The sequence below is a fragment of the Marmota monax genome, unplaced genomic scaffold (assembly GCF_021218885.2).
Source record: "Marmota monax isolate L192 unplaced genomic scaffold, Marmota_monax_Labrador192_F-V1.1 WCK01_AAM20220418_F8-fsc00054, whole genome shotgun sequence".
In the NCBI taxonomy this organism is placed as follows: domain Eukaryota; kingdom Metazoa; phylum Chordata; class Mammalia; order Rodentia; family Sciuridae; genus Marmota; species Marmota monax.
This window is the reverse complement of record NW_026692145.1, coordinates 2,316,329-2,342,013: the sequence shown is the minus strand read 5'-3', so window position 1 is coordinate 2,342,013 and position 25,685 is coordinate 2,316,329. Positions and strand designations below refer to the sequence as shown.

The following is a 25,685-nucleotide window of genomic DNA, read 5'->3' as shown; positions in this document are numbered from 1 at the left end:
CATCTTCTATGACATTGTCAAATCAATTCATATGAAAAGATGGGAGAAAGACTATGCACAGGCACCTCACATTGTCTCAAACACATTTACATTTTAATATAGAAACAATCAGTAAAGGTCATTTAAGGACCCATTTATGCCAGATTAATAGGACTCTGACATTCCATGGTTGTACATGAGCAGTATCCTTTCAGGTCTCCTGAAAAATGAACAAGAGCTCCTAGAGAAGAGAAGGTAAACTGTGCCCTGTGGCAAGCAGACATCATCAGGTTAGCAATTGTAAAAGCCACAAGAAGAAAGACTGATGTGCTGCCAAATGCCATTTATAGATGGTTTCTAGCATGCCCACTACCCAAATTAGGAAAGTGAAAAAGGTTTTCAAACCACATGAGGCCTTGAAGAAGCCCCTTTATAATCTTAATCTCAGTGCCTGGCCGATGAGGCAAGGTTGAGCTGTCTAAAAAACCAATGGAGCCCTCTGGACAGTTAAGCCAATGAAAGTGAAGGGACAGGAAGACCGAGGATGACACAATGATAAACATTTTTCTTCCTAGGTGCAATTTTAAGATTGTGGAGAAGAGCCATTTGCCAAAGAGGAAATATTTCAACCCAGAAGGGGAACAGAAATAATCTAGTAATTTCTAACTTGTGAAACAGTGTTCTCCATTTTACATACACATAAGATCTCCTATGATATATAGTTGTCCTATCAGAGTCCTGGACAAGACAGTGAGACCAAACTCATAGAAAACATTACAAACAAAAGAAGATCTAGAATACTGAAATAAAAAGATAAGACAAGGGCTACAAATATACCTAGAGAAAGAGTCAAAGTACTATGAAACCTAAAACAAAAGATATTTAAATCTTCTGATGGAGAAAAAAAAACACAGTGCCATTAAGAATGAATATCGCATCTGTCTTGCATGCATGAGGCCCTCCTGGGTTTGATTCTCAGGACCAGGAACAAAAAGAATGAATTTCTAAAGGGATGTGCACCTTTAACTGTGAATGCCCAGTATAATCCTCCCCTTCTCCCCTTCTTGATTTCTTTCAACTGAATTTTAGGCAATATTTAACAATATTTAGGCAATGATTAGTCACTCTCTCCTCTATGTGACCCTCTACTATTTATCAGCTGGCACCAAACCCTCCAGAACAGAATGATCTTTATTCCTAAAGGATTTTTCCCCACTTCAGTTGATAAAGTTCTTTGAAAATCATGAGTTACAAGTGTAGGCAATAAATGCAGCACCAATAATTAAATAGTAAGAAGAAGCAAGCAAGAGAAAAACATTACTTAGTATAGTTATTTACAAATCAAATTCCTGGACCAGATGAAGTTGACCTAGGTTCTTGTCCTTCACCTACCACTAATTAGCTGCATGTGCTTAGGTAAGTCATTGTTCAGGGATATCTATTTCCTCACCTGCAGAACATATCAGCCTTTAAATCAGAGTCTAGAGTCCAACAAGAAGTCCCTGTGCTGTTTCCTCATCTCTTTCCTTAAATGCCACTCTTCTTCTATATCAAGAATCTCTGTGACTGTGAATCAGAGTTGGTTTCTTGGTGTTTCCAAACCATCTTGGCTCCTCTTTCTACAGACTCCTTTGCCAAAGAAGCATGCTTAGCTTTTCTCTGTTTTATTTATTTTGTTGTTGTTGTTTGTTTGTTTTTTTGATACTGGGGATTGAACTCAGGTGTACTAGACCACTGAGCCACATCCCCAGCCCTATTTTGTATTTTACTTAGAGACCTGAATTGCTTAGAGCCTCACCATTGCTGAGGCTGGCTTTGAACTCACCATCCTCCTGCCTCAGCCTCCTTCCTGAGTCCCTGGGATTATAGGCGTGCATCACCAATGCCTGGCTTTTCTCTAGTTTTTAAAAGATTTCCTTTCCAAAATCTAGTTATAGAGCTGATTTGTTGTGTTTAGAATACAGCCAAGTATCTGACTAAATGGAACAGTGACAACATAGAATTTTTTTTTTACAAAAGAAAAATGTATTGTTCAACTGCTAGAACATAATAGTACCTAATGTTCACTGAGTGCTTTCTGTAGAGCACACATTATGGTAATTGATTTACTAAACCAAATAATTCAATTCTGATAACAATCCAGTGAGGTGCCTTCTGTTACCATCATCACCAATTTTCAGAAAGGTGGCATAGGGGGAGAAAAACTCTTTGATTAAGCCAACATTTGACCCAGGCCATCAGTCTCCATAATCTATACTCTTTTTTACAGCACTTTATGTACATTTTTAAAATTTTTTTATTACAACATAGAATTTTTAAAGAAGAGGGATGTGAGGGTATTTTGAATATTGACAACTTCCTTTCTCTTTTACCTTCTCCAAACCCCATCTTTCTGCTTCTCCATCTTCTCCTTACAGGGCTGAACAGAATAGATGTGGGAAGGTGTGGGGGAAGTGAGGGAAGGGAAGCTTTTTATCTCTGATCTCAGTTCCTAACTGAGCCTTGATTAGGTGCTGAGGAAGCCAACAGAATGATGGTAGCAAAATGAGGTGCCTTCTAAGAATGAACATGCTTGTTCCTGGCACCTAGATCTCTAGCATGCCACACTTGTATCACAACATTTTGAAACCAACTTTGAATGCCTTCCTTCATTTTAATGGCAGTCAGTTCTCTTTGCTGATTCCCTGTGGGCAAGCAGGAAAGACAATGAACTTTCAGAAGCTCCCATTTAAGAAGTTGATAGTTGCACTTGTGGTGTTGAATTGTTGCCCTCATTGGCAGAGGTTAAAACAAGAAGCAGTGTTTTAACTTCTTGTGACATTTACAAGAATTGTATAGCTGGCTTTTGCTGGAACACAAAAATGTATGTTTAATCTAAGCAGTTCTGATACACTGGAAAATGTTGCTACATATCCACTTTACAAAATTAAACAAAATGCTGGGAAGAGATTTTGGCTCATATCTCTGAAAACAACTAATTGCATGCACCACTTCAGTGCTCAAAAGAACTTCAGGGATCACCTATTTTGAACATGGGTTTCCTCAATGAAGAAACAGGCTGAGAGAGAGGAAGCAGTGTGTCTTAGGTCATATCACTCATTTGTAGCGGTTAAGACTGTGACTCAGGTTTTCCAGCTCCCAATCCAGGGCTCTCCTCTCTACAGAATCAGGCAAAACCAAGCATTTATTAATCTTTAATGCTTGTATTTTTCTTTCAACAGGTAGTTTACCTTACTAATGAGTAATCAAGTGAAATATCTCAAAGGGATTAACAGGCCCATTTATATTCTATAATAGGGAAGAGAGCAACCTGCCTGATTGCAATGCTGATAAAGTAAGAAAAATGTAGAATGGAAGTTTGACAAGGGTATATGTTGCGTTATGCTCTGGGACTAGCTAAGGAGAGATAGCCCTAATGAAAGAGAGGCTAAGAGCAGAAAAATTAGGATTCATACTGAATTCAGGGAAGCATGAAACAGGAAACTGAAGGGCCCAAATTGTAACCAATGTCTTGTCATAACTAACAAAAGCAAAGAGTAAAATCCTCCCTGGTAACTCCCCATCCATATCACAATTTCCTTTCCACTTTGTCTTGTTTCCTTCATGGCACTTAACACTGTCTGGGATTATCTTGTTCATTTACTTGTCTACTTTTTGATTTTCAATTTCCCTCCACTAACCTCCTTCTGCACACTCCTTCAGAAACACAGGAATGGGGATCTTGTCTGTCTTATCCCTTGTTCCTGGAACAGAGTTCCTGGAACAGAGTTCCTGGAACAGAGTAAGTGCTCAATAAATACATAGAGAAAAAATAAGTATCCAAAACATAAAAGGAGTTAAACTAGGGTTGATGAAAACTGTGAGAATAAATGTATTCAAGACTCAAGAATAATAGAACATACCCTTGAATTTTGAGTTTCCAGCGAAAACAAGAGATTGTCGCTAGCTCATCAATCTTTAACTCACTTAAGACAAAGGAAATAAAAGTACTGATCAATACGTGTATCATTATTATGAGAGTTTTTGTGGCATGCAAGATATGAATAAGGTGCTAACATAGTGGAACAGGGTGGTGCCATCTACACAGCCATGGCAGGACATATGGGTTTAATAGTGCAATGAGTGATCCTTGGAATTATGCCAGTGACCATGAAGGGGACTATTAAATTGACAGCTGGAACCAAGAACACTTGGAATTAAGTCTCACAAACTGACATCCATGCACATGTCTAAATAAACAGATAGGATACCATGGTGGAAGGCATGGAACTCACCCTGACTAAGTAGACAATTCCCACGTGGACAGTAAGATGGCCTTCAAATATCCCATAGAGTAGTAAACTCAACTGCAAGTGACTAGACTTAATTTTAGGAAGGCAAAAAATGGGACCACCCTTCTGCAAATAGGATACTGTTCTCTGCTAAAGATATTAGCCCTGAGTTTCTCGTTTCCATAGGAATAGTTTGTTTACAACGACTTCTCCTAACAGCAGTCCACACATTAACCAAGATTTGTCTATCCCTTTGCTCTAATTAAGTTTTAGGGTTAGACATAATCATTCTCACTCCAGCCTGAAACACTGACAGACCAACTTGAAATGTAAAACCCCAAAGCAATTCAATATTTTCTAAATTTAAAGAAAGAAATCAATTTCTAATCCAAATTTATGCACATTCTTTCCCACTTTAGCACTGCCTTATTTCCCTTAAGTTCCTCTTTGGTCATTAAGATTGTCAGCAAAGTTATATTCATTGAACAACTTGTCACATGTTGCAGATATTTCTTGACAAGATTCAGCTCTCAGTGTACCTGTATATAACTAAAGAAAAATGAATCAGATGTTTAAGGACAGAGACCTTATATGTTCTATCATCACAGTCTCAATCTCCACAGAGAGCCTGGCTATTCAATAAACATTTGCAGAATGAATGAAAGAAAAAAAAAATCTACATACTCCCTGAAAGAATGCTTTGCACACATTCCAAATTTTAGGTGTATGTGACCCAGTATGTAAATATATGTCTGTGCACACATGTGCTCTCAAAATTCCCACATTTATCCTTCAGCCTGAATATATCATCCTTCTCTCTGGCATATGCATTTTTATAACAAAACACCAAAACAACATTAACCATAGGTATCCCAAGAAAGATGATTTTAATTAACATTCCCTTCAAACATGCCAATCTTCCCACATCTAAAAATTGAATTCAGTTTTCACTAGGAAAGCTGTTCCCTTCTCCTTAGAAAACACATACACCTTTTAAAGTTCTAACTGCCATTTCAATCTCCAGTTCATAATAACAGAAATTCAGATTACCTGTCATTCTTTCCCAAAAAAGCCCATTTTGAATGACTTTGCTAACTGTGACTGCTTTTACTTCTGCTCAAGCTAATGTCCCAGATTCATTCCTTGTTTTCAATTCTTAATACATCTGAAGCTAGATTCCTCCATCTGCATTCCTGAGGGGATGACAAAAGCCAGACTACACTCTCAGCCTCCTAGGATATCCTGCCCTGGAGATTCTCAGCAGGCAACTGGAAATTGGAGTTAGCCTGGAGCTCCGGAATGAATTAAGGATCTTGGAGGTCAATTTGGGAATCATTAGTGTAGAGGTTAAAGGTGAAGCTCTGTGAGGAGATGAAATTACGCAGGGAGACAACATAGCAAGAGAAAAGAAGCAGATCAATGACAGACAGGACCTTGGGAATTGCTCCATTTAAGGGGGCAAAGGGTAGGGAGAAGCTGTTGGGGCAATGGGGGTGGGGTGGGGAGAGAAAGAGATCCAAACAAAAGAAATATAAGGAGTGCTGAGAAGACACCAAGATAAATTACAAACACTTTCAAGCAAGAGAAGATGTACCAAAGCTCCTGAATCTCCAAAGAGGCCCAGAAAACTGAATTCAGAGAAGCAGACATGAGATTTTATAAAAATGGTCATCAACAGACAACCTTTGGGAAAGCAGTCTTATCAATGCCATTCTTTGTGGACTTTGTGTAACCATAGATGAATGTGTACAGGTATACATGCTGGTACCCCAAATCGCCATTAAATAAAATATTAGTATCGAATGAGGCTGGCTACTGGGTGTGCCAGATAATGAAGGTAATAACCACTACTATTTATCGACTTTTTATTATGAGCCAGGAACAGTGTTAAGCACTTAAAATGCATGGTTTCATTTTAATCCTCATAATAATTCTATAAAATAGTTACATTTTATATGTGAGAGAACTAACTGAAGCCAACAGAGGTTAAATAAATGACTCAAGGTCTCACAGCTAGAGACAGTGCAAGGATTGGACCTGAGATTTGTTTGATTCAGAAAGCCCATGTTGTCAGTCACTGAATGTTTATGATAGTTAAGGTAATCTGTGTATGAGGGGAAATTAGCTGATATTGGTTAAATATCTCCTATTGCCAGGCATGTTACATAGAATATCTCCTTCCACACATACACCATCAACATCCTGGTTAGATTTAGGTAAACCTTATGAGGGCATATTTTAGAAACTCTGATTTGGCTCGTTAGAAAATAAGTTGAAGCTATAGGATTCCAAAACAACCAGTTATAACTCAAATAGACTTACAGCAATTGTTCCCAATGGTTTGAAAGTTTAAAAAGAATGTGTGGCATCATTGATTTGGTGGATATTACCGAGATTCAAATTACTGACAATCAGACTCATCTGAAAAATGAGAGAATTTGGCAGGTGTGATCTTAATGGCCCCTTCTAGCCTTGACTTTCTATGAATCATGTATGCAGGTCTGATGCCAATAAGTTTAAAAATATGGAATATGAAATAGAATGTAAATTCAGCAACAAAACTGGCTGGTATGTGAACATCTTTATATTCATAAAATTTATAGAGGCCTATCATTAAGATATTATAAAAGCAAATTTTGTCTGTTCAAGACATTGATTGCTAGCAAACAAAAGCTTAAAAAATCCATCACAAAATGATACACTGAAAAATCTCACCAAATAATTTGCTCATATCCAACTGCAGACTTTATAAGATACAGTTGGCTCTCAGAGAGAGATAAAGAGGGAAAGAGAGAGAGAGAGTAACAAAAACTCTGGCAATTTGTTTTTGCTGTCTATAGAAAAACAAATGAGGTTCTGGTCTGAAGCAATTAGTATCACTGTTAATTGTGCATGCATGTAACAATAATACTAGGCATTTGGGATGGCTTCCACTGATTGTTCCCTTCTTCCTCTGGATTACAAAAATCCATTCAGGCAACTAAATAATAGCAAGTACTTATGCAAATTGTTAATTATGAGGCAGAGATAATCATAATCTTATACATTTATGAAACTGCTCATACAATGGGGACTACCAAATGAATTGTTGCTTTATTATTTTACTAGTGGTTTAAAAATATGCTAGCCTTGCAAATAGTTTTCATATATCATTTAGGCCACCAGAATTCAAAAATGGCCCCACTGATATTTACCAAAGCATTTCTTTTCCACCTCACCATCTGTATTTCTCTTTTCTTTCACTTTAACTAAGACCAGGTAGAAGTTGCTCTGATGTAACTTCTGGTCCAACTGATCAGCAAAAAGAAAATAAAATTCTGAACACTTTCCCTATAGAAACTATTATAGAGAGAAGAGTTCCTGCCTTATTGACCATTCTCTTAATGGTCATCTACTTTATTTTATTTCAGACATGAGAAAATTAAGGCTCAGAGTGGTAACAACACTTGATCAAAGTCACCCAATTAGACAGTAGCAGAACCTGTCTTACCACCAAGACATATCTAATCTATGATCTTCAAATGCCATCCCATACTCATATGATTAAGTTCCTATGCAAATCTATACCTTTCATGTCAATGACTTACGATATGATTGTAAAATTACTGAATTTATTATTCTCAGTTGTCAAGTAAATTCCCCAAGGAATATGGAAATGGAAGGAATATGCAAACCCAGCTGCTGAAAGATAAACTGGGCATCTTAAAATTGGCCCATCTAATCTATTTTCATGGGAGTCTGCCCTGATGGAGGAATGCCAAATTGATAGCCTTTGCTTTCCCTAATCTATTTGGCCAGGAAGCACAGGGTGGTATGCAGGTGGGTAGGAAGAGAAAACAGAGGCACTGGTAAATATTTCTGGGGCCAATAAGCCTACATCAGGCCAAATACAATTTTGGGGAGCATCGTAACTTTAGAAGACAACATGCCAAGCAACTATGGCATGCTGTTACAAAATGACTTCTAATTCTCATTTGCCTCTTCAGCTCCAGTGGCAATATGATGCTATAGCCCATGGCACCAGTGGGCACTTTCCTGGAGCATTCTCAGTGCCTCCTCTCTCCCACAGAGAGGAACTTTCTTGTGCCTGATTAGATTTGTTCTCCTGCAGGGTTCATGTCATAAAGACCCCTGGCCTATGGGAATCCTCTGCCTTGCAAGTCTACATATTTGCATACTTTAAAAGAACTGATATTTTCACATAATTGATTTCCTTTCAAGGAAATGCTGATTTAGTTGTTCTCTAAACCACCATCCAGCTTATGGACAGGTAGGCATGTCTGAAGTCATATAAAGACCAGTTTGCCAATGGTGTGGGTCTTTGTAATTACACATTCTACTTATCCAATTTCAGCAAAAAGACAAAAAGAAACTAATGACCTACTGCCCAACAGTCTGGGGTGGTGGTCCTGGACATTCATTTTACTTCTGAACTAGGTAAGCCTTCAGACCTGAAACTGCTGTTTTAAATGCAAAAAGAACCCTGGCAAGAATCTTTTCAAACAAAAAAAAATAACCATTTAAAAAAAATTAAACTGACAGACAATAGCAGAATCAATTATTCTATCTTTCTTGAGCTCAGTGAAACTAAAAATGCATTGTTACTTACCTCGCTTCGTCTAGAATCTGAAAAATCCTCCACCTGTTAAAGGAACAGTAAAACCAGTCGCTAGCAAGAGCTTGGCAAGAGAAGAGTTAAAATAATAAAAAATTTCTGTTTTACTTGGGTAGCATATTCTTCCAGCTTCCCAAACTGTAAGGAAATAGCTCATGGATGGCTTGCCCACTTTGTTCCCCAATAGCTCCTCTCAAATAATGGGGACAGCCTGAATCACTGGGCTGCAAAGGGCAGGGCAGGGCAGCACTGATAGCCAGCTCTCTGGAGGCCTGTGGCCTGGGAATAATGGATCTACTACTCACTCATGCTAATTCCATTTCCTTTCACAAAGAAGAATGGCAATAGAAGCAAAAAACAAAAAGCAATAAACCAAAAGGTGAACCAAGTCCAACCCCGTGGCATCACCAAAATGGAAACACTTGATTGAAAAGACCAAGGGAAAATATGCATGGGTTTTTCACATTACCAGGAATATATGAAACACAAATAAAAGAAAAAGAATGATTAGACTTTGCTGATGCTCCATAAAAGATGAAAATTCAATGCACACACAAAGTGATATATAAATCATCTCTCTAGTCTCTTCCACCCAAACATAAGACATTCATCAAAGTAAACAATGTTTCTCTAATTCACAAAACTTGCTCAGGTCTTCTTGTAATATATGTCTTAAGAAACATAGAACACTAATTCAACTGTGGGAATTTTTGATATTATCAGGAACTGTGAAGTTGTACAGAGGTTAGTTGCTAACTCGAGGATCCAAACGAGCTCAGGTAGCTTGACATTTCATTACAACAGAACAAGGGACATTACAGTATAGTAACACTTCTGTGCCCAAAGCAGGTTATATGGCCTGTGAATTTTCTTGGGAGAAATGTTTCTTCACATCAAATATGTCTAGAGGCTTTAGAGGTGAGTTAAGAGACTTTTAATAGTATAGCTAGCAGCAGAGCCCTTGCGCTGTCATTTGAAAAGTGACATCTGACTTATCATCAGTCCTGGTGTGGTTAAGCTGCCTCTTCTGCTTCTCAGTTGTTAAGACAGCTGGGGGAGCAAGTCTTAGGAGAAAAAACAAAGCAATATACCTGGTGAGTCCTGACATCAGATCTGTTTTTAAACAAGACATCCCCATGAGCTGACTTACCATCCAAGGCCCAATGTGTTATCTTCTACTCTGGCTGCAAGAAAGAATTAATCTAGAGTGTACTGACCTACCCCATAACTTAGAGTCCCCACAAAGCAAAGAGAAGCTAGGAGCCCTTGCACCACACATGGCCTTGTGAATTAAAAAAATACAACTTGGATTCAAAAAGAAAACTAACAACAAGAAAACACTTTTCAAAATAAAATAAAGCTATATGTTGATTCTTTATAGTGGAAAATTCCAAAGTCAAATATGCAGCAGTTTCTAAAACCATAATTTTCATTTCATTGTACTAATGGAAATCTTCAAATAATGTAAATATATACATAATTGATTTGTATCAGGCCTGGGTCAAAGTTAACTTTAATCAGGGAACTACTGCCTCTTGAGATTATAATTATTTTTTAATTTCTATATTAACTTCTCAACCACATATTAAAGTGTGCTCAGTGATTTCACAGAGAAAACTTTTGGAAGCACATTGCCTTACCTGGGAGTCAAGATGACCAGATGTGGAGTATTCAATGATGATCCATGAAGATATTACAGGTGCATCAATTGAAGGGGTGGATGGTCATTGAAAGTTTACCAAAGGCCATGGGGAAAAAGGTTGGGGAAAAAAAGGAGAGGCATAGTGATTAGAAAAAAAATAAATTAATTGTTAAGGCCCTACTACATATATACACATACACTGTCTGGGAAGGTTCTCCTTTTATCATTTATTGATGCCATTTATTTTTTATTTTAATATTTAATTGATTTTATTTTTTAAATACATGACAGTGGAATGCATTACAATTCTTATAACACATATAGAGCGCAATTTTTATATCTCTGTATATAAAGTATGTTCACACCAATTCATATCTTCATACATGTACTTTGGATAATAATGATCATCACATTCCACCATTCTTCCTAACCCCCTGCCCCCTCCCTTCCCCTCCCACCCCTCTGCCCTATCTAGTGTTCATCTATTCCTCCCATGCTCCCCCTCCTTACCCCATCATGGGTCAGTCACCTTATATCATAGAAAACAGTTGGCATTTGCTTTTGGGGTATTGGCTAACTTCACTTAGTATTATTTTCTCCAAGGCTATCCATTTACCTGCAAATGCCATGATTTTATTCTCTTTTATTGCTGAGTAATAGTCCATTGTGTGGGAAGGTTCTTAAATTATTTTTTAATTCTTCCAGAAAGACCCTTTAATTGTGATGTGTCATTCAAAAATATTATCTATCATGTGGACCTTGTTTGAGGCATTGAGGATACACCATGAAGAAAACAGACAAAAGTTCCTGCCTCTACAATGCTGGCAATCTTGGGGAATGTTTTTAGGCCATCTGCTTGGAAAAAGAGTTCCACTGAAACAGACCATATATTATTAACTCTAGGAAAGAGTTTCTCTTCATTTTATTTATGCCTTTATTTATGTGTGCAGAACATACCCAATAGTCTCAGATTCAACATTTGTATTAAAAAGACTTTTCTTCCTAATTGAAAAAGATATTATAAATTCATGATTTCTCCCCTGTGGAAAGCCCTCTCAAAAGGATGTCAAACAGGTTTCTCTTCAGTTGGGCCATTTCCTGCCCATAGACCTCTCATGCTTGTACCTTGAAATCCTTTGAAGACAGAAAGTCTCTCAAAGGCAGTTTCATAATACTGTAATCCCACATCCTAACAGAGTTTTTCTCACTGACTGCAGTTGTGTTCTCTAGGAGCTGGCCCAGGTGACACACTGAGATTGGATTCCTCAGCCCGCAACAAGCTGCATCCTGGGAAAGCAATAGCAGTAGGTGGACAAAAAGTAACCCTGGTTAACCTGCCCATGACCTAGATGCTGGCTAGAGGAGAAACAAGAGTAATATTTTTCTGGGCCAGGTTCAAGATGATGTGATCAGTTTCTCAAATGGAAGCATCTGCCTAAAAATTTCAAATATCAGAGAAAAGAAAAAATAAAAGTGAAGGGAATACAAATCTATCACTGGAATAACAGGAATTTGGGAGCGACCTGGGAGTCTGCAAACTCTAGATGGATATTCATGCTAGCCAGGAACTTCATATTATGACACCTTCATATTATGACATTCTTAGGGCTGGTGCTTAGGGCTTCAGAAACCGAAGTAAAATAATCCACTTAGATATTAAGGACCAAATTAAGACCTAGGAAAAACAGGATGATGTAAAAATCCAGTAGTCCTTGCTTGAGAATCAGGATCCCTGGTTTTAATTCTGTTTACCATTGACTCATTTGATCTTGGACCAAATCTCTTTTCCACCTTCTCAGAGAGCTATAGGAGATGAAGGAAGTCAACAGGTTGGTTTATAAAAATCCCCCACTTCCAGGCTGGAGTTGTGGCTCAGTGCTAGAGTGCTTGCCTAGCACGTGTGGGGCACTGGGTTCGATTCTCAGCACCATATAAAAATAAATAAATAAAATAAAGGTCTATCAACAACTAAAACATATTTTTTTAAAAAAAAATTCCCCACTTCCAATAGTTTTTATTTATCTAATAGCTTTACTTTCCATCTTAGGACTAAGTTAGTTAAAAGTGCACTAATCTCTAGTTGTTTTCACAGTACCACCTGCCACTAGTAGCTCAGAAAGCCAGAACCCAGTATTCTAGTTTATAAGTAAATGAGAACATGGCTAAAACAATAATGGCCAAATTGAAATGTGGCCGAACATCATACTGTCCAGGGAAACAGCTTTGTTTATTTGAAGTATAGAGTGGTTGGTTCTTTATGATGGAAAATTTATACAAAGAAAGTTAATTGAGAAAAACAATGAAAACCTAATTGATGAAAAATTGATTCTTCTCTTCCCCATACACACACCCATTTCTCTTTCTGCTCATGTAGATTCTCATCTGTCAAGAGCCGGGGATATTGGTAATGGCCACCATAGTCCACACACCCCCAGATAAAAGCTAGATGGATGATCTGATTTTGAGAAGGATGGTTTCAAATCCCACATCAACACTGTTTTGGTCTGATTGCAAATCTGTAGCATATAATACACTCTGTGGCAAGCAACTGCCTACCATTTTTCCAGAACTGCCAAGCAAATGGTCCATTCAACCTCTCTACTTTCTGACATTGGACTGGTTTTTTCACTCTCTTTCCAGCTTCCACACCAGAGTTGTGCCTTTGATTTCCTACCTTCTCCCTTCACAGGATGTCCTTCCACCTTCATCCTGGTCTGACCTAGAATATCGCTGCCCAGTAACCCACCATACCTTTTTAAAAATCTTACAACATATTCTTTATCTGATCTCTGAAGGTCAAGTACAGTATATCCTAGTGAAAAAAAAAAAAGACTTACATTCTGCTTGCTAATTTGGTCTCTCTAAATGAGTAATAGTCTCCAAAGTCTCAGGCAAAGGACTCTGTTCAAACTGGTGGAAGCAAATAGAGGTGCCAGATAAAGGGCCTGAATATCTGATAAGGCCCTAGGAAAAACATGCTACTTGTCTATTTCACTTGCTAAATGTGAAAAATACTCATCCTTAGCCTTTTGCTTCTACACAGGCCTGAGAGGCAGTATAGGGTAATGAAATATGCCCAGGAGTCACACAGATTGGTTTTTAGTCCCTTTAATTTACTAATTACATGACACTGCAAAAGTGCCTTAATATATCAGCTTGATTTCCTCACCTACAAAATGGGGACAAGTACTGTGCTCCTGCACCAATGTTGATATTCAATGTATTAACAAAAGTTTTGACATGGGCACTGTCCAATAAGAAAAGAAGCCATCCTAGTAAAGCAGAAACCACTGTAAACAATTTGCATAGGTAGGCTAATGACTTCAAGTATAGAACTTCATGTGGCTTTCAAGATACTTGTGAAGATTACATGAGATCATGCATGTTGACCCAGTAGCCGAGTACAAGGATCAGAGTCAGCCTGAAATTATATATATGATTATTTTTACTAAGGATGAATATGGCAAGTAAGATAATAATTCAAAATGATGATGAATCTGTGGCAGGTCAGGAACATAGCTTCAAAGCTGTTGTCATGGAACCATCTTGCTGTCCTGGGAACACAACAAGACTGCCAAAGCCAGTGATTAAAAGCACCTGCATGTGAAAGGCCACATTGAAAGCAACCACATTTATTGATAGAATGGATGTGTCCCGACACCGGTGTTCTACTGTTTGATCACTCTGCCTTCTTCCTTGTTCCATGCCAAGTCCACTAGAAATTATGCATATATTGTGACAGGGAGTTTCTCATGTTTGGCCTGAAAATATTAAAATCTAGAACATTCTTTCTAACTTTTATTCTTTGAGTATTTGTTTTAATACCCTGAGGCCCAGAACTTGGCACAACTGTGAGGTCCCCTAAGTTTGTTTAACTGCTCCTTTCACAGTGTCTCCCTTCCCTCAAGATATTAAACTTGCTTTTCAGACCCATTTTGCCTTTTTACTCCTTTGCAGCTGACAAGGATTTCAATCTGATTCTTGCCTTTGGGTAAGAGCATCTGAAGATTATAGAGCCTTCTAGACTCAGAGAAATGACCTTAAATTAATTCAATCTACAGTCCTGTGACAGTTAAACAGAACAGTTTATAATCCTGGGCTCTTACAATCTGAGACCTACACGGAAACACTCCTGTATTTCTCTGAGACAGTAGGGGCAAAGTCAGAGTAGGCAAATTTGTCTTCAGTGCCCAATCTTGCCATCAGGTCTCCCACACATCCCACTAGCTCCCCAGGCAACTGTGCCTGGACATGACTGAGATTCTGGCTAGTGCTTAGTACACAATATATATTAGGAGCCACCTCACTTGAGCTTACCAGGCCAATTTGGGCCATAAAGCTAAATGAATGATTAATATCAGCAGACCAGCCCCTTTGAGCTGGCAAGTCCTTTCACTGCCATCTCTATTGATAACATGAAGTCACCTTTTATCCCAAGATGCCTGCTACAACTTGTTTGATTCAGAACTCAAGTGGTTGCTATTTAAAAAAAAACTCATGGAGGGGCTGGGATTATGGCTCAGTGGTAGAGAGCTCGTCTAGCACGTGCAAGGCCCTGGATTCAATCCTCAGCACCACATAAAATAAATAAATAAATAAATAAAATAAAGATATTGTGTCCAATAACAACTAAAAAATAAATATAAAAAAACTCATGGAAAGTTCTTTCTGCAGCCATCAATCATAAACTCTGAGGGTCAAAAGATGTCTTTTATAGACCATTAGAGGTATGCAACACTTTCAAACCTTGAGAACCCATGGGGGCAGGGACACGCTGCAGATCACAGAGCATCTCAGTGGCAGTGTTGAGACAAGACCCAAGTCTACTGGTCCTTTTCCTTGATAGCATACCACCAATCTTGTGTCTACCAGAGCATGCATAAAGACAGCATGCAAGCAGGCACCTTCTCTCCAAGACACAGGATCAGAACCCTTCAGCAGCAAGTGTTGCAAAAGACTGGGAAAACAACCATAAAAAATTGCAAACATTTTAAGCTCTTCTTTTCCCATAGCTGTTAACTTGTAAACACATCTTCCTATGCTTCTCTCTCACATTTTGTTTTTTGGCTAAAGTTTGCTTTTTTACTACATTACATGTTAATAATCATTTTTTTTCCCATTTGAGAAATAATGCCTATTACCTGGGCCTTGCATTGCCAAAGCACCAAACAAATTTTGGAACAAAGTGGACATGATGAGGCTGACTGCTGAATGGCCTTTAAAAACAGTGTTTCCTTATCTGTTAGTGAGTGGTGAATTCTCGGTTGCAGATGTCTTCTCTATGTTGTTTGTTGTCTCTAGTCTTTACAAATCACCCTGCTCTTCCTCCCCTCACTCCCACCCTGCCCACCAGATTTTAGTAAAAATTCTCCCATTTTGGCATCATAAGAGTGCCCTCTAGTGCTGATCTAATTAAGAATCTGGAGACTGGGATTCTTGTGTTTCATGGGAAATGGGTTTGTCTATAACTTGTCTTTGGCTATGGTAGGATATATTCCTTCTGAAATTTCTACAGCCCCTGTTTGACAATTCAGTCTTTCAGAAAGCAGCAAAAGTGTATTTTCCCCCCCTATGGAACAAACAAAGCAAAACAAAAGGGAGGGCCATAAAATAAAGCCTGACTTTTCCTGCCTCCTGAGATGCTTTGCCACTCATGATGCAAGGCTCCTATTTGAGATATAAAATAAGGTGCAGAGACAGGCTGACTCCATCAACTGAAAGTTAACAGCTATTTTCAGATATTTCTTGGAGCTCCCTCAATGCAAAACATCTGTATTTGTATGATAGGGTCCACATTCCTTCAGTTTGGTCACATATACACTTTTTCTTTGTAGGAAGGAAAGAATCAATTAAGAATCCCTTGGAAATTTTCTGAGTGTAACAGGGCTTGCTTTCTGTTACAGAAGGTCTGAAAAATGTTTCACTTATAATATCAATATAAATATGTGCTGGGGGTTTCATTTTATCCCATTTTCTTTCTTTCTTTTTTTTTTTTTTGAGAGAGAGAGAGAGAGAGAGAGAGAGAGAGAGAGAATTTTTTATTTATTTATTTTTTTAGTTTTTGGTGGACACAACATCTTTATTTGTATGTGGTGCTGAGGATTGAACCCGGGCCGCACGCATGCCAGGCGAGTGCGCTACCGCTTGAGCCACATCCCCAGCCCCTATCCCATTTTATTTCCATGCTTCAGATTTTGGGGTCTGGACGATCCATGATGAATGCTATCTCAGCACTGGTTCAAATCAGCTGGAAGTTTCTACTGTACCTTTTATAGTCCGCTTCATAAGGGGTTGCTACTGTATTGAATCCCAGATCTTTTGTGCTGATATAGTCAAAGGATGGCAAGCTGCCAACATGAGATTTCACTGCTTCATTCATATTTTAACGTGTTTAAAACACGGGGAATGGAAAAGTCCCCAATAAGTAATGATTTAGCCAGCACTCAAATAAAGATTGAGATCATTTTCAAGAAATGTTCAGTCAAGTCACTACCAGGATCGACAGTGCCAACACATGGAATGGTCCATTCTGGACATATATCACCAGCTTTCAGCAAAAAGTTTAAGTCTCTATTGAAGTCAAAGCATGGTAAGTACTGAATTGTTCCAAAACCACTGAACAAACCACTGGATTTGTTTCTTCAAAGCAGTCCAAAATGAAGAGTGAACAGTGCGCCTAGTTAAGAGGCAATGTGCTATTGTGGCATGCACAGAGTACCAAGCTTGGCAACCATGTTTAAATCCCAGCTCCTGTACCTCTCTTTCGTTGCTTTAAACCTGTTTCATTTTTCTCAACAAAACTGTAACATCTCTATGACCTTCAAAAATATCTAACAGAGGGCAAAATTCAGGTGATCAATAGAAATCTGTTAGATTCAATGTGCCCAGCAATTCTGATGAAAAAAAATGAGAAATATCCTACATTGCCCAGATGTTTCCAAAGATCTAAATGTATGGGGTCAAGTAAATGAAACCTCTGGATTATGGATTTTATTATCAAAAATGTGTGGTAATAACATTAAGCCACTGCCATTCTTGCCTGCATGTACCTTACTAGTCTCTATCTATGTGACAAATCCATATGTCTAGGGCTGTGCTTGAGACCCCTGGCTAAATAGTACTTTCTATTTGACAGGTGTTATGTTCCTAGTTGAATCACCCTGTTGCTATTGATGGATGCACTGTTTTTGAAAAGTCATGCCCAGCTCAATAGTTCTGTGGGCTTTGGACACCTTTCTATGTGAAGATATAGCACTATTGTTAAGCAAAGACTTTTTTCATGAAGAAAGTGATATGTTTTCATTGCTGGATTCTTAGTTTCATGTCTTAGCTGCAATTTCAAAACCAGGGCCCCAGATTCCCAGCGTTTTTGCCCCAAGAGTACAAAGTACAAGGCAAATTTGCTAAAGCATCTGGAATACACAGGCTATCATTTCTAGAATTGTCAGAAATTATACCTGAAGGACAAATAACAATCAAATCATTAGCTAACATTTAATTGGTGCTTATTATGTGCTAGGCTGCATAGACTTTACAAGAATCATTTCATCCAGCACAGAAGTCTATACTCATTGTGTAGATGAGAAAACTGAGGCTCAAAGAGAAAAGTAGAATCTTTGGTAGGGTCTGCATTCCAATTTAGAGTCGTAGGATGTCAGCACCCAAGCTCGTTGCCCACTCAGCAGTTCATTTGACCTTCACTGCAGCCCTTTGAGGGAGGCATCATTTTCATTTTACAGGGACGTCAGACAAGCCTCAGAGTTAACTTGCTCAAGGTTACGCAGATAAACAGTGAAGGCAGTAGCTTAGGAATATTCAATATTCCCTGGCTCCAGTTACACCTTGCACATTGCACTCTTTGTCATGCCTCCAAGTGGGAATGATGTGCAAATCATCATCTCTGGGCACGGGACACTTCCACCAAGAGCTGGGGATTGCACCCTATTTACTGTCTGTACAAGGCTGCAGCAAGCTCTCATGCACTTTCTTGTACGCCTCTTTGAGCTTCTCATGAGACTATATTTCATTTTAAATTCCAAGATAAACTTGCAGGCTATGAGTGCCAAGCACTTGAATACAGAAGGAACAGAGGTAGTAGCTCATTTGAAGATGAAAACCTGGTGTAAATCTTCCCCATAGCCAGGCTGTTCCCCTAGGGCATAAATCAGGTGCCAGTGGGTGGGCCAGGGGCTTGCAGAAAAAAGCAGGTTGACAGGCAGATCTGGTCTCTTTTTCTGGAGCAGTGGAGGTGGGGTTGCTTTTTTCTATTAAATCTGTGTTTTTTATCCATAATAAAATGCCATTAAATTATATATAGACAGATCCCAGAAAGTTCAGGCAAAAAAAGAAAGAAAGAAATTGGAAAGAAGAGTATATACTTTATTCCAGAAAGACCATGTAATTACAGTGGTAAGAGAGGAACTGTTGCTTTGGGAAAGAGTTGTGATTGTCAAATGACTGCATCCATTTTCTCATGTGACAAGCCAGACCATTCACAATTGACCTTGACTTAGTTCAAAGACTATCAAAACTGGAAGGTGCCATCAATCCCAAACTCTGTATTTGCAGGTCCTGGGAGAAAAAGGAGCTTGTACAGGGCCATATAGTTCAGAACAGGGCCATCCCCACCTCCTAGACCTCATGCAGCAATCTGCACTAGAGGGATGGGAATAAAAAAGCCAATTGGGATCCAGCAGCATTTGTCACTTAAGTAGAACAATAATCCTGTAAGATATTCTTTCTTATCTCCATTTATAGACAAGGAAACTGAGCCTCAGAGAGATGGAGCCACCTTGCCCAAAGCCATGCAGCCAATACACAGAGAATGAGGCTTGCAGGTGGGTTTGACTCCAAGGGCTATGCGCTTTTCACACTGGCAATGTGGGGCCCCCTGATTTTTCTGTGGCCATCTTCCAAATAGAAAGGTGGTCCATCCAAGTTACAAATTAGTTTTAATATGTTTATATTTTGTAACTGTTGTGATAATGGGATGAAGACTCAATTGCAAGTTCAGATTCAATAAAACCTTGGCTGGCATCTGGACAAAGCCTTGGCTGCTGTCTGGTTCTTGGCTTTTCAAGAACACATTTGGACTGCCCTTGGCCTCTGGACCCAAAGGCAACAGGGAACCATCAGAATAGCATATCATTTCCTTAATAAATGTAGAGAGCTATGTAACCCTCCACAGAAACTGCTATGCCACCTCAGGCTGCTGAGACTTCCTATCCAGGAAATAAGGAAGCACTGACCATGGCATTCAGGCTTCCTGCTCAGGGCAGGAGATACAGCTGACACTGCATTGGGCATTACTCAGTGCAAGGTCTCCACACATGTGCCCTCAGAGAGTTCCACCTCAGCCGTCTTGTGGTAGCCCTGTAGCAGCAGATCAGTGACTCCTCTTTCAGGAAAGCTGAAAGGCACTGAAATAGTGGGGACCGTCTCCAGGAATGGGAAGAGATTTTGGAAGTGCTTATTTGAAGCTGGACTTGCTGAATTGCTAATTGCACAAGTGGCACATCAGTAGACTGCTTGTCACTCCTCCTCATCAAACTGGGTGTGCTCTGTGGATCACAGTCAAGGCGGAAATCACCAGGCAGCTGGGTTTGGGTAAATTGAATCCTGGTTTCCCACTCACATATATTCCAATCAGTCTCTAACTACCCAACAGCTGGCAATTGCCCTTCACATTCTGGCTTTAAGCTACTCTGCCACCAGCCCCTCGTCCAGTGGGTAATGATCTGGAAACTCATAGGAGTTGCTCCTATAAGGGAAGCCCAACTGAAAGGGACCTTTCTCCAGATAAATCATTGGAATATACCCGGACCAGTTGTTTTACATTTTGGATGGAAGTCTCTCTCAAAACATGGGCACATCTCTCTTTCATTCAAATTGTATTCTTTTTTCTTCTGACATTTATCTAAACTTCTAACAGCTTTATTAAGATAAAATTCACATACTAGGGCTGGGTTGTGGCTCAGTGGTAGAGTGCTTGCCTAGCATGCGTGAAGCACTGTGTCTGATCCTCAGCACCACATAAATAAATAAAATAAAGGTACATTGACAACTAAATATTTTTAAAAATTCATATACTATACAATTCACCTATTTACAGTGTACAATTTAGTGGGTTTTAGTGTGTTTACAGATAGCACCAACATCACCAGTCAATTTTAGAACATTTTAACCACCTCTCAAAGAAACCCTGTATAGAGCTATAGTAACAAAAACAACATGGTATTGGCACCAAAACAGACATGAAGATCAATGGAACAGAATACAAGACACAGAGACACACCCACATAAATACAATTATCTCATCCTAGACAAAGGTGCCATAAACATACATTGGAGAAAAGATAGCCTTTTCAACAAATGGTTCTGGGAACACATCCATAAGCAGCAAAATGAAAATAAACCTCTAGATCTCACCTTGCACAAAACTCAACTCTAAGTGGATCAAATACCTAGGCATTAGACCAGAGATCCTACACCTACTAGAAGAAAAACTGGACCCAACTCTCCAACATGTGAGCTTAGGAACTGACTTCCTCACTATGACTCCTAAAGCATAGAAATAAAATCAAGAATCAATAAATGAGATGGTATCTAATTGAAAACCTTCTTCACAGCAAAGGAAATAATCAAAAACATGAACAGAGAGCCTACAGAATGGGAGAAAATCTTTACCACCAGTACCTTAGATAAGGCATTAATTTCAAGGATATATAAAGAACTCAAAAAAAACTTAACACCAGAAAAATAAATAACCCAATCAATAAATGGGCAAAGGTACTGAACAAATACTTCACAAAAGAAGAAATACAAAAATCAAAAAATATGAAAAAATGTTCAACATCTCTAGCGATTAGAGAAATGCAAATTAAAACTACACTGGGATTTTCCATCTCACTCTAGTCAGAATGGCAATTATAAAGAATATAAGTAACAATAAATGTTGGTGGGTATTTGGGGAGAAAGATACTCTCATACATTATTGGTGGCACTGCAAATTGGTGCAACCACTGTAGAAAGCAGTATGGAGATTCCTTAGAAAACTTGTAGGAACCACCATTTGACCCAGTTATCCTAGTCCTTGATCTATACCCAAAGCATACTATATTACTCAGTACTAAAAGAGAATAAAATCATGGCATTTGCAGGTAAATAAATGGAGTTGGAGAATATAATGCTAAGCAAAGTAAGCCAATCCCCCCAAACCAAATGCCTAATGTTCTCTCTTATATAAGGATGCTGATTCATAATGGGGATGGAGAGAGCGTGGGAGGAATAGACGAACTCTAGATAGGGCAAAGCAGAGGAAGGGGAAGGGAGGGGGCATGGGGATAGAAAAGGAATTGGAATGAGATGGACATCATTACTCTAGGTTTATGTATGAGGACACGAATGGTGTGACTCTACATTGTGTACAACCAGAGAGATGAAAAATTGTGCTCTATATGTGTAATATGAATTGAATGCATTTTGATCTCATATATAACAAATTAGAATGAATTTTAAAAACTCAGTCATCAAGGTAAATGATATTTCAGCATCATATTTTTAAAAAATCAAAATAAATGCCAACAAATCTACATGGAACCTGATATCTGTATCTATTAAAATACAGACCCACTCTCACCCTACACTTTAATGCCCCAGCCTCACTCACCTCCACATATCTCAGCCCTGTCCATGGACATGGCTTTATTTAAAATGTTGATAGTTTGCTCATCATGCATTTTTGCATTGACTTTTATTTAGTAAAAGGCTGCTTTAAGATTAAAAAAAAACAGCATATTACAGTGATACAACCACATCCATGTTTATAGCAACTCAACTCACAACAGCCTAAGCTATGGAGACAACCTAGGTGTCCATACAATGAATGAATGGATAAAGAAAATGTGGTATATACATACAATGGAATATTATTCGGCCTTAAAGAAGAATAAAACAATGGCATTTACTGGTAAATGGAACTGGAGAATACTATGCTAAGTGAAATAAGCAAATCCCCCCCAAAACAAAGGCTGAATGTTCTCTTTGATTTGTGGATTCTAACCCAAAACAGGGGAGGTTGGGGAGGGGAATAATAGGAATCCATTGGATTAGACAAAGAAAAATGAAGAGAAGCGAGGGGAGAGAAGAATAGGAGGGACAGAGAAATGAATTGGACAGAACTTTCCTACGTTCGTATATGAATACATGACCAGATTAACTCCACATCACATATAACCACAGGAGTGGGATCCTAAATAGTATAAGTTATACTCCGTGTATGTATAATTTGTCAAAATACATTCCACTGTCATATATAACTAAAAAGAACAAATAATAATTTTAAAAAGATAGGGACACCTAGGCTGCAGTGTACCAGGAGCTATTGACAACACAGATCCATTAAAGTTCACAGTATAATGAAAAAGAAAGAAAGAAAGAAAGAAAGAAAGAAAGAAAGAAAGAAAGAAAGAAAGAAAGAAAGAAAGAAAGAAAGAAAGAAAGAAAGAAAGAAATCTTGTGTATTTTAGCTCTCACTGCCATATCCTTGGTCCTCCCAGTCCATGAATAGCCATGAATCTATTTTCAGTCCGTATGGACTTTCCTATTCTGGATATTTCAAACACATGGATGAACAAAAATTGAAACAACCCAAGTTCCTATAGTGGGATGAATGAAAAAACAAAAGTGGCATAGCCATTTAATGGAATATTGTTCGGCCATAAACTGGTTTGAAGCTGTGATACATGCTACAACATAAATGAACCTCAAAAATCTTTTTGGTAGTCTTTTATGGCTGTTTTTTCCCACTTAGCATGAAGTTTTCAAAGTCCATCTGTGTTATGCATATTATCAACCCTTCATTCTTTTTCATGGCTCAAATAATGTTTCATTAGATAGATATAAAAATTTTTAAATAAAACACATCTAAACAATCTCATTCTCACTCAGTAGTCAAGTCCACAGATCTGTCCTGAGTACCTGCTATAGAACTATTACCAGCACTGTGGATGGAACATAAAGATGAATAAAGAGGTACAATAAACCCATTAATTAATTCATTCAACAAACTTTCTGTTGAGTGTCTTCTATATGTCAGGAATTATGCTTAGGGAGTTGGAATTGAAAAATGAGCAAGACACATTCCTTGCCTTCCATGAGCTCACAGTAAGAAAAGCTGAATGTAAAATCATGCACCTTGTATAGTAGCTCCATGAGATATAAATACTTAAAGGCCCTACCTGCAGGTTATAGTAAGTCTATTCTTGACTCTGAAGGAGTCTACGGCTCAGAACTAGGTTCTTCATTCTGCAAACATTTGTGAGAGAAGGTAGGCCAAGAGAGGGCAGTAGCCAAGGATTCAGGTGGATTTTGTTCATTTGCTTTGCATTTTTCATTTGAAGTAAAATTCATGTAACACAAAATGAACCATTGTAAAGGGTATAATTCAGTGGAATTTGGTACAGTCGCATGTTGTACAACCACTACCTCTAGCTAGTTCCAACACATTTTCATCATCCCAAAAGAAAACCTTGTACCCTTTGAACAGTCACTCCCTCTTCCCACTCCCCTTGGCACCTGGCAAATCTGGTTTCTGTCTCTGGATTTGCCTATTCTGGATTACTTTACTAAGTGGAGTTATATAATATGTGGCCTTTTTTGTCTGGCTTCTTTCACTCAGCATAAAATTTTTGATGTCCACCCATGTTGTAGCATGTATCAGATCTTCAATCCTGTTTATGATTGAAAAATATCCCATTGAATAGGGCCACTTCATTTTGTTTACCTATTCATTCACTGATGAGCGTTTACATGATTTCCATTTTTTTCACTATCAAGATTAATGCTGCTGTGAAAATTCAAGAAAAAGATTTTGTGTGGACATGTTTTCATCTATCCTAGGTATATGCCTAAGAGAAGCATTGCTGGATCATATGGTAATACTATGTTTAGATTTTTGAGAAACTGCCAAACTGTTTTCTATAGCAGCCACACCATTTTACATTCCCACCAGCAATGTACAAGGGTTCCAGTTTCTCCTGAGATTCAGCTTTATTTTTAACTCCCAGAGAAGAGTTCCATTAAATTAGAGATACCCAATTAGCCCAAATGATGGACCATAATTTGGGCATTTGGTGGGGCCTCTTTATTATTACTTAGGCCAGCAGGGAAAACAAAGTAAATGCTTTATCAGATGCTTCTGGGCATGCTCACAGACCGAAGGAGAAAGTCAACAGGTCCCATGGAGTGCTTGTTGAACTGTTCCCTGACCTACATCAATGGGATTCACAGTACCAGGCTCAGTAGAGGACTGAGAAGAGAATATTCTCGGCTATAAAAGCCAAGCCAAGCCAAATCCAGGAGGTGATTTTGTGAAAGAAATGACAGAAAATCAATGATGACTCTGGCAATAGGGAAAGAACAGTACAGCCATCTCTATTACACAATAAATTAGAAGAAGCCCATGGTATTCAACACTGGCTTCTGTCCCTTGGAATAATGGTGTGACGTAAATCTAGAAAATAAATAATAATGATGAATGCCTAGCTTTAATGATGACGACACATAAGTATATCACTGAAACTTGCCCTTATGGCCTGTCTCTCTCCTTCAGTGATTAGACAGCTCCACAAATATTGAATCTACTCCTCCTCCGGCCTATATCACTCCCTTGGCAGGTCAGCTTCATTCTGGGGAGGCATTAAATCTTTCAAGCCACTCAATGCCATTTTGTGCAGTGAAACTGTCACTGTCAATGATGACATACATGCCACTCACTGTCCAGGAAAACTAAGGCACAATCCCAAAGACCCCTCTTCAAAGTGTAAAAGTTTACATCTTTATAGAAAAGACTCAGGGATGATATTTCAACAATCTTGATCAGTCCCAAATCTTTGGGTGGATCTTCAATAACATAAGATTATCTAAATCTTTACAATGTGCTGGGCTCAGTACTGAATGTCTACAATCCCAGTAACTGGAGGTCAAGGCAGGAGGTTTGCAAGTTCTAGGTCAGCTTCAGCAACTTAGTGAAGCCCTGTCTCAAAATAAAAAATAAAAGGGGCCGGGGAAGTAGCTCAGTGGTAAGGTGCCCCTAGGTCTACTCCCCAGTATTGGAAAAACAGGGGGCAGGAGAGAAAGATTTACATTGATTGATTCCAAACACTTTTAGAGACAGAAT

General features: G+C 38.6%; 1 protein-coding gene across 4 annotated transcripts in view; it reads right to left on the bottom strand.

Annotated features, from left to right (window-relative positions):
* Hs6st2 (heparan sulfate 6-O-sulfotransferase 2) overlaps positions 1-25,685 on the bottom strand; it is a 299,446-nt gene that overhangs the window by 83,225 nt on the left and 190,536 nt on the right. For 3 of the 4 annotated variants that reach the window (XM_058571213.1, XM_046467828.2, XM_058571218.1), the window contains exon 3: positions 8,860-8,892. The exons of the other annotated variant lie outside the window; for it this stretch is intronic. In XM_058571213.1, the coding sequence (XP_058427196.1) occupies positions 8,860-8,892 (33 nt within the window). The remainder of the gene's footprint in view (positions 1-8,859; positions 8,893-25,685) is intronic. 4 annotated transcript variants of the gene reach the window in all.